The sequence below is a fragment of the Mugil cephalus genome, chromosome 14 (genome assembly GCF_022458985.1).
Source record: "Mugil cephalus isolate CIBA_MC_2020 chromosome 14, CIBA_Mcephalus_1.1, whole genome shotgun sequence".
NCBI lineage: Eukaryota > Metazoa > Chordata > Actinopteri > Mugiliformes > Mugilidae > Mugil > Mugil cephalus.
In genome coordinates, this window is record NC_061783.1 from 19,594,219 (window position 1) to 19,604,386 (window position 10,168).

The following is a 10,168-nucleotide window of genomic DNA, read 5'->3' on the forward strand; positions in this document are numbered from 1 at the left end:
TGAACAGTGGCTAAAATGGGACGTTTAGTGAATTTAGGATTAAATCGGAGGCGCAACATGGACAAAATGTAGTGAACTGAACATCTAAATGTGCATTATGACCGTTTTTTTTACTAGTTTGATAGAAGACAAGTTAAAAAAGCAAAACAGCAAACAATCTCAATACGTAGCCATAAACTCGACAGGTCTTGCAGCAGCTCCCCTCACTGACTTCTCCTCCTCCTCTTCCTGCAGGAGAGAACCTGACCATGGCCTTCGCTCTGAACGACTGGGGCGCCGAGTCCAGGTCCTTCTCCGTCAAGAACACCCCCAGCACCGCGCCCCCGACGGCCAACGCCACCGCGCCCGTCACCCCCACCTCCAGCCTGACCTCGACCCCGGACGGCAGCATCTTCAGCTCCAGCAGCGCGGTGTCCGCCGGCAGCCTGTGCGTGGTCAGCGTCATCTACGCCGTGGCCTGCTGCTCAGACAGCGTCCCCATATGTTAGAGCTCGGCTGTGAAGGGCTTCATGAAGGATACCTCACATTATATTCACTTTAACTCGAAGGAATCTCCAAAGTCAAGTGTGAATGTTTAAAGCACGTGATGGGTTTTTATTTTCTGGGTCTTTTTTTGTTGTTGTTGTTGTTGTTGACAGACTCCCTCTGTATTTAACAGGTGCAATCGAGAGTTTCACTCTGAAGGAAAAGTTGATGAATGAATGAAGTTTTGTTATTGTCATGAAAATAAAACATGTACATTTTAATTATAGTTTGAAACTGAAACTTCATGGTTTTTCATCAGGTGTTTCATCGTTAATCCAATTAATTCCAGCTAATGTCTAAGGCTGATTATATTCACTTTAACTTTTTGTTTTCCTGGGTCTTTTTCATTTTATGTGCTAACAGATCAAGGTACAAGAGCCATACGCAGACTCCCTCCATATTTAACAGGTGCAATAGTGAGCTTCAGTCTGAAGGAAAAAATTATGAATGGATGAAGTTTTATTGTTTGAAACTGAATTCTCTTTTCAATAAATTCTATTTTTCTCGGTTATACGCGTCTTTGTTGACTCTGTGTGTTTCGCGATTAATCCAATCATTTTCCAAAGATCGTCCGAGGACGAGCGAAGCCTCTGTCCGTGGTGCTGAAGGACGCTGATTGGCCGCCTCCTCTGCGCGTCGCCCCTCTTTTGCGCGTGCGTCTGTGCGTCGCTAGAGGGCGTGAGACTCCGCGGTAAATCCACGGAGCGCAGAGGCACAGTTAGATTGAGACTCCTGCTTTAAACACGTTAAAACGTAGAAGAAGCGCCTAAGGAAGCCTTGAGGTAAAAATCAGTATTTTGAGTTTTTTTATTATCATTATTTTGGGGAGAACAGAAAAAAAGGAGCATCATTGAATGCACCACAAGTTGACGCGCATCCTTTCACCTCACATCTGCCTCCCCCGGGAGGAGGGAGGCGACGACCGACAGAGGAACAATTAGTTTTACAACCTAAATTTGCGCCCTCCATTTAGCCTTTACGATAACAGTACAATGTGGGCGTGTTCTCGGGCCCCCCCTCTTCTTCTTTCTTTCTTTCTTTCTTTCTTTCCTTTTTTTTTTTTACTTTGCACAGCCTGTCCTCCTCAGCTGTGCGCACTTTGCGGAGCAGCCACTTGCTGCAGAGTGGATGCAGAGTTCAGCTCTGGCTCCCCCCCGCGCCGCCGCCCCCCCTCCTTCCCTCCACCTCCACCTCCACCTCCACGGCCGCAGCTCAGACTCCGACTCCGAGAGCAGAGGATGGATTTCTGTCACTTCACTTTCCTGTGCGGGGCTCTTGCGTTTGTTTGGGAAATACCCGCTTTCCAAACCCTCGCTATCTTCCCTCCAGCTGCGCCAAAGAGCGGCGGCGGCGGCAAGGTGGCGAAGATTTATGATGGACAAGAGGCGTCCAAGTATTTTAAGGAGTTTTACGCGCCACCTTCACTGGACAGAATCATTAAAGCCACATCCAAGGACTCGGTGGAGCCTCATGACTACATGCTGTCCATTTATAAGACCTTCTCCACGGCGGAGAAACTGGGACTCAACGCAAGTTTCTTCCGCTCTTCAAAAGCCGCAAACACTATTGCAAGTTTCGTGGACAACGGGCAAGGTACGTTGTTGCACCGCTGTGCAATGTGTGTGTGTGAGTGTGTGTGTGAGTGTTGTGTGCATGCCTGCAGGTATGACTGAGTGGAGGCTCATGCTTTGTCTCCCATATTAATTCAGTGCAGACACTAGTGGATTTTTCCTGTCAGATTCCACATCTCTGTGGTATGTACATCATCTCCGTGAGAATGCCTCTGACCCTGCCGGTTTCTTTTTTTTTTTTTAATGCTTTCCACAGATGACCTCCCACTCTCCCCTCTGAAGAGACAGCAGTATCTGTTCGACGTCTCAACCCTCTCCGAGAAAGCGGAGGTGCTGGGAGCCGAGCTCAGGATATACACCAAAGTGTCTGGGAATTTCAGGATATCGGAAACAGAGCCTGTCGACATCCAGCTCCTCTCCTGCCACGACCGGCGGCTGCTCGACTCCAAGACGCTGGACCTGCAGGACTCCCACAGGCCGAAGTGGGAGGTGTTGGACGTGTGGGAAATATTCAAAGAGCGGCAGCGCCTGAGCCAGGGGAAGCACTTCTGCCTGGAGCTCAGGGCCACGCTGGACAACCCCGAGAGGGAGCTGGACCTGCACCTCCTGGGCCTGCACCGGCACGCCAGGCCTCAGCAGAAGAAAGCCATCTTAGTGGTGTTCACCAGATCTAAGAAGAGGCAGACTCTGTTCAGCGAGAGGAGAGAGGGGAGAGCGCTGCTGGGCCTCGAGAGGAGGGCCAAGGAGAGGGGCCCCGGCGCCAAAGCCAGCAGGAGACGCAGGACGGCCGCGTCCAAAACCCGCCACGGCAAGAGGCACGGCAAAAAGTCCAAGTCCAGGTGCAGCAAGAAGCCGCTGCACGTCAACTTCAGAGACCTGGGCTGGGACGACTGGATCATCGCCCCCCTGGACTACGAGGCGTACCACTGCGAGGGCGTGTGCGACTTCCCCCTGCGCTCCCACCTGGAGCCCACCAACCACGCCATCATCCAGACTCTGATGAATTCGATGAGCCCCAGCAACATGCCGCCCAGCTGCTGCGCCCCATCCAAGCTCAGCCCCATCAGCATCCTCTACATCGACTCAGGAAACAACGTGGTCTACAAGCAGTACGAGGACATGGTGGTGGAGTCCTGCGGCTGCAGGTAGTGGACCAGGGCCTCTCCGATCAGCCGGAACCGAAACTGTGCCACAGTCTGTGCGGCGGCGAGGCTGCAAATGAATTAAGGAGAGACTTAAAAATCATTCGTGCTTAATACCTCAAACAGTTGTTGTTTTTATTTTATTTTATTTTCTCTGTTGCTTCCTGTCTCGAGGAAACACACCTTAAGATCTACACCCGTGAACATCACCTATACATCTCTTCCACGCCATCAAATTAGCAAAAAAACTAATGACTCAACAGAATAACTGAGCGTTTTCTTACCATATATGCAAAAGTTGAAGCAGCAGCCTTAGCCTTAGCTTAGCATAAAGACTGGAAACAAGGAGCAAAAAGCTAGAAGCAGGTACCACATAAACTCTTTTAAAGTTGGACTAATCAAACAATTCTCCATTTAAGTTATTAGTGGGCAGCGCGTTTGTTCACAACTGAAAAAGAGACATGGATGAAACGTCTTCAAGAAACTCCACAAGTTCAGTTCACCTTGTTTTTGGCTTTTACACACACACATATATATATATATTAATACCATGACCTGGATGAACCTTTTAAATAGTTGGAAGTGTTGCTCAATAGCTTTAAATCATGTGAAATAAACACATATGACTGGATGAGGTGCCATAAAAAAACCTACATACACAGAGATAATAAAATAATTGAAAATAGCAATGAAATTAAATGAATTCACGACCGAACTACACAGGTGAGGATCTGTGCAGACTGACGTCTTAAAGCAGGAAAGATTTCCTGAGGCGACAAAGTCGTCTTTTGGATGAGGTGCTTCTCCGTTGTCTGTGTCTGTTGTACGGTGGAGAGGGCGGTCGGGGTTTTGTCCATGACGTGACCTCCTCTCCAACACTGACTCAGAAGTCTCCTGTCTGCAGCCAGTGGTGAGGTTATAGAAAAGCAAAGCAACTGAGGTTTCCTGAAGGTTGCCTCTACCTTAGTTTGTCCTCTAGATGCTTTACAGCGACCCGGACGACTGAGAATCACCAGACGTTTTGTGTCCGTCTCTGTTTTAGCAACGAGTCATTATCAGTAGTTCAGTAGTTTGTGACACGTTATAAATCAAAGCCGAGCTGGCTCCGCTTTCCTCCCGCGCCGGCCGCATCATATGTGTCGGTTCCGCCAGTTACCTTTTAAAACCGATGACAAACGTCCAACAATCACAACGAGCTCTTGAGCAACACTTCAACACCTCCTCGCCGACGGTGGAGCTGGACACACTTGTTTTGTCTGGCGCTCGGTTTGTGAACACATCATTAGAGCAGCTGGTGGACTCTGGACTTAGCTCTGTTAGCTGTGTCCACTGTTTCCAGTGTGTCATGCTAAACTTACTGCCTGCCCGCTACGTTCCTAATCCCCCTCATCTGACGCCCTGCGTTACAAAAAAAAAGACACCTGAGACACTCCCCGTGTGGAGACAAGAAATTTAAATTAGTGTAAAAATGAAAGAAGCATTTGTTTTAACCTTTTACCACCAGCTGTTCTTCTCGTGGGACACGAATGCAGCGCGAAACGTTTGATGGATTGCTCGTGCTAAGAATAAATACGTGCAGTCCAGGCCTCTCTCTGCTTCTAAATCAGTCTGGCAGTTTTTCCCTGTGATAATATGTAAGAAAGCGATTTCCAGTTTCAACGCAACAATCAAAGCTGATGCAGTTGTTTCATTTCAGAGCATTCCTCGACCAAAACGAAAAGGATTGATTGCAGCCTCTCGTTCGGCCTGTTTCTTCTATAAACCAAATCATTAACTTCAGGTAAACATTATTCCCCCCCCCCACCTCCCCCATTACAGAAACTTAAGCTTACAGCGCTTTGACATGGCCTATGACTCAGGGAAAGTCTTCGAGTGCTGGAGGTAAAGTTACGACTACAGATTAAACCACCATCCACCGAACATTTCCACCGAAACGCCGACCAGCTTCACGTCCGCTTGACGACACACACACGCGGTAATTTAGTCTGTAATGCACTGATGTTCAAAGGTACCACGTGTAAATATTTGATGTGGAAATAATAATTTATGTTATGTGAATAAGTTATTGCATTTATATTGTCCGCTTTGTTCTGTTACAACTTCCAGACGCCATGAGTCACACATCTGGATGTTCAGGTTTAAATAAACACACATGGGTCGTGTTTTTGTAAAGAAATGTGACGGCCATGTTCTGCTCGCAGACTGTGAAATATTAGATTACTATCAGTGCTCTTGATATACATATACATACATATATATGTATGTGTGTGTGTATATATATATATATATAAGAGAAGAAAACATTCGTTTTTGCTTGGTGAATTTATCTTCAGGCTGTTGATTCAAAGATTAGCCGCACATTTTAACCTCGTTATATGTTATGTTTTGCATTATTTACCCTAAAATAATATATTATGTTGACTGATAATTCAGTGTCACGGTACATTTGTCTTTTATTTCTCTGGTATCCACATTATGAAGCAGCAGAAAATGAACTGATGATGTATTTTCCAGCGTAGAATAATCATTTTTGTTTAACCGAATGACTCTATTCTTATAAAATGTACAAATGCGTAGAATACGAGACAAATTAAAATGTCTTTGGCTTATATTACCTTGCTGACGTGTGGAATTTTTTTATGACTGCTTTGACATTTTATTGGTAATAAATAAAAAACAAGCTGTGTCCAAGCTGTCAATATCTTTAAAATTAAAAAATATATTGCTAATATTATAACACTTATTTAATTAAAAAAGAAAAATAAATATCAAATTAATGCTGTAAACAAATAGCAGTATAGGCAAAAATACATAAAAATGGGTTGAACCAAAATGCTAAAACAAGATTTGTCTTGATGCTAAAGACTCAAACAAACACATTTTACAGGAAACAGCTCCTGCTATTCACATTTTAGAGGAAAAACGCTTGTTATCCTTTGCCATAAAAATAAAATATATTAGAAATATATATTGACGCTACAGTCCTCGCTGTTCATTAAATGAGAAGCAACTTAGCCTAGCCTAGCTTAGCCTAAATACTGGGGACGACGACGTTAGCTTTGCTAATCGTCGTTAGCAACGACGTTACCATATATATATATATATATATATATATATATATATATATATATACAGACGCGAACTTTTTTATTATTATTTCCATTTTTATTTAAATTAAACAAATATTACAAGATGCATTAATTAGTGAAAGATGCTGTAATATTTCTGTACACATTTCCCAGGTTCCTGTCTAGATGCTATGCTAACAATATATAAATTAGCTTAGCATCATCAGTACCAGGTGGTAGTCTGCACTGCATTTACTGCTCAGAGAAACACAAAGAGTATTTATTTAAGAGAAGGGGAAGAAATAACAATGCTTGTGTTGTGCCGACTCAAAGTGTTCATCAATAACCCTGACAGAAAGTTTTATCACTTTTTCCCCCGATGGTTTCAGTTTAGTTGTTTCAAAACAAAGGAAAAATCAGAGGATTTATTTCCCAACATGAAAGATCTCAGAAATAAAGCAGAAGATTTATTTCCCATAAACATAAATGTTTCCAGAATAAAACCTTTAAAAGTGAAATAATTATTATTTTATCAGACAACTGACTACATTGGAAATGACTCTAATAGCAAAACAAGCAATATGTAAATATTTGTTAGTTTAGGTTTTTTTAGAAGCATTTTTCTACTGCTGGACAGTAAATAATGTTATTCTTTAAATATCTTCTGTTAAATTTTTACATTAAGATTAAATAATTATTAAATACATTTTATTTGTATGAAGTGGTTGCAAACTTACAATGTTTTCATGACAGATTTTTTTAAAAATTTTTCATAAACTTTTTAGATTTTGGATATGAGAGGACCTGTCAGAGTTAATGACGTTCCTCTGGGATGTAAGCAAACGACAAATTAGCAAATAATAAGATATGTAAACACAGACGGCCACTTTTAGGGGCTGGTTTTTGCGTGTGGTTGATAAGCGGAGCTGTACCTGCTGCCCACCAGGAACTTGGGAGCAGATTGACCGACGGCGTCGAAAGGGTGAAAACAGGGTCAGCAGACGAGCGTAGCGGAGAGAGCGCCATCTTCCGTGGGTGGGCCGGAGGTCAGCGTGTGACAAACAAATTGGCGTGCAGATGCAGTGACTGACCCCTCCTTCAGTCTAGAGCCGGGCTCGGTCTCCTGTCCCTCAGACAAAGGGCGGTGGAGGATCTCGACATATAGATTAAGCCCGGCCTTTTCCTCGCGGGGTCAAAGGTCAAGTGGCCCCATTGTCTCCGGAGGCTGCGGCCTAACACTAAACAACGTACACATCCCTTTAGAGGAGAGCAGCAATCAAGGAGGGGAGGGGATGTGTGCGATGCTCTCCGAGGGCCTTCGCTGTCACTCCGCAAACAACAAGGTGAGATATAAAAAAGGGGCGGCGGGTTTGAAGCAGCTGCTGTGAGAAGGCCGACAGAACAAAAGCCTGGAATGCAGCGTCTCTATAGCGGCGTTCGGAGGCGTTTCTGCACTGTGTCTCATTGTGGCAGATTTGCTGCGAGATGGAGCAAAATATTTGCCGGGAACACAAAGACGGGTGTAAATCGAGTGCAGGACTCAGCTGTTGTTATCAGAGGAGGGGGGAGAGGGAGGGATGAGGGGTGAGGAGGGGAGGGGGGGGCGAATAAGTGAGAACTCATGTTTTTCTGTTTTCTTGCTGCCTTTCCTGTGATGTTAAATGTTTCACACATGTCCGGAGTGCAGTCAAGAGGAAAAGAGAGCAAAGAAGGGATAAGGACCGAGATCAGGAGTAAGATATTTCCTTTAAGTACAGAAAACAAGCATGTGTCGCAGTCCAAGGAATCTCAGACAATCAGAAGAGACGAAGTGCTTTCCTCTGAAGTGTTTGCTTGATATTATTCCAACGCGTGTCGACCTGTTTGCTTTTAGTCTAAAGCAGAAGTGATATCCAGTCACCTTGACCCCTGTGTTTGCTCTGGTAAACGCAGCCTGTTAGAGGCTTTGGAGTGGAAATCCTGTCTGTGGCGTCAGATGGCAGCGGACTTAAAGCCCCGACACATGAGGGAAGTGACTTCTGTTGGTTAAGTAAACGTTACTGATGTTTATTGGTCTTTGCTGCAGGTTTTCTGCATTTTCCTCTGATCCCAGCAGGCCTCTGTTACGTCGAATCAACGCCTCAGCAGCATTTAAATGACTGTAACTCGATCGAAATCGCATCTTAACCTCCTGAGACCCTGCGTCCTCGTATGGGGACGTTAACTTTTAGGTTTGTGGCAGCTTATTCTTCACCATTTAAGCTTTTATCCTCATAACTAGATGCTAGTTGATGTAAAAACGTGACATTTCAGCTAATTAATTTCTGCAGATTTATCAGATTCATCAGATTTTACAGTTGAAATATATATATATTTATGATTATTAACTTTTCTAGTTTAATATGACAGAAATTCAAGCTTTAATGTTATTAATTAGCAAGTACTTGATTGAGGACACTGGGACTCCATTATTTGCAATTCTGCTTTTACACAGTAACGTTCACACAAGAAAAATAAAGTTTTTTTGTAACATGGTGATTTTGTCATAAAATATGGACACACTACTTCTGGTCCTACTAATCCTAAATAAAGAGAAATGGAGAAATTAAAAACACATACCAAACAAAAGCTCAGGTCTCAGGAGGTTAAATGAGATGTTGATATGTTTTCTCATAAATTCCATTGAAATGTCCAGTAATGACAGGTTTTAAGCTGTTGGATGTAGGTTGAACTTATGGGCTCCATTAACTGACAATAACACACCAATTTCCCATAGAAATGAAAAAAAAAAAGGCTGTGTTAAAATGTCCTTTTTAACATTTGTGGTCATTTTTTTGGCACGTTACACCAGGCCTCCCCTTAAACGTTCAATAATGTTTAGTTTGAATCATGTTCACAGATGTCTGAAGCATGTCTTAACTATACATGCTGATATATTTTCATTTAAATGCTGTTGAAATGTGTTTATAAAGTCCAGAAAGCTTTATGTGGCTGGTTAATGTAATCTTACTTCCCTGTCTTTACGGTAATCCTCACAAGATTTAAAGATTTAAAGAGTGTTTCCCAATTTCCAGCTACAGCAGCTGTATGTAAAGCTTTTGGCACAGACATTGTATTACCTTCACGTGTGTTACGTTATATATATTTTAAACACATGTGTTAAATAAAAACAATTGCGTGTCTAAATCTAATCCCACTTTGGCAAATCCAGAAACATTTTATTTCTGTGGAGAAAATAAAAGTTTAAGAGAACTTTCAGACCTGGAGAGGAGGGATTATTATAAAGGTAGGGGTTTGAATTTATGGTAACACCTAAAATAAATGCATGCACGGTGAAATATGCAGTGATAATACAATACAAGGCCGTATGTTAGGTTAAAATATGATACGAGATGCGACTATGATGATACAATACTATACAGTATAACAGTGATTCTTGACCAGGTCTGTGGACCCCTAGTGGTCTGTGGTGTAACTGCAAGAGGTCCATGAAAATAAAATATGCCTTGAAAAAGATCATGTGACATTTATAGAAATAGGATTATTTTACTCAGATGTGACTGAGACCTTCATCGACCTAAACTACAGAGGGTAACAGGACTTTTTTTTCTCTAATAACTTTCTGTTTCACAAGTGGATCCACATCCGTTTGAAATTACAAGGCCCCTTACCATTTATTCATTTTATTAATAATGCTCTTATTGTGAAACGTCTCCAGGAAGAAGTTGAGGGGAAACTCATTAATTTACATGTTCAGGTTAACACTTGAAAATTAAAAATTAATTAATAATTAATCATTTAAGCTAATGTTGCAAACAAACAGAGAAGAAGATGATAAGCAGAGCTGCACAATGAACCCCCACGACAAGGACCACTGCAACAT

The 10,168-nt window shown here is 42.9% G+C and overlaps 2 protein-coding genes across 2 annotated transcripts in view; both read left to right on the plus strand.

Moving 5' to 3' along the window:
• Positions 1-1,036, plus strand: part of pkhd1l1.1 (PKHD1 like 1, tandem duplicate 1) — a 47,941-nt gene extending 46,905 nt beyond the window's left edge. Inside the window, exon 77 of the mRNA XM_047604273.1 lies at positions 235-1,036. Coding sequence (XP_047460229.1) covers positions 235-488 — 254 coding nt within the window. The 3' untranslated portion in view covers positions 489-1,036. The remainder of the gene's footprint in view (positions 1-234) is intronic.
• Positions 1,037-1,763: 727 nt separating this feature from the next.
• Positions 1,764-5,849, plus strand: gdf6b (growth differentiation factor 6b). Its single transcript, XM_047604318.1, has 2 exons — positions 1,764-2,118; positions 2,353-5,849. The coding sequence occupies exons 1-2, from the start codon at positions 1,764-1,766 to the stop codon at positions 3,243-3,245; spliced, it is 1,248 nt and encodes a 415-aa protein (XP_047460274.1). The 3' UTR covers positions 3,246-5,849.
• The last annotated feature ends 4,319 nt before the right edge of the window (positions 5,850-10,168 follow it).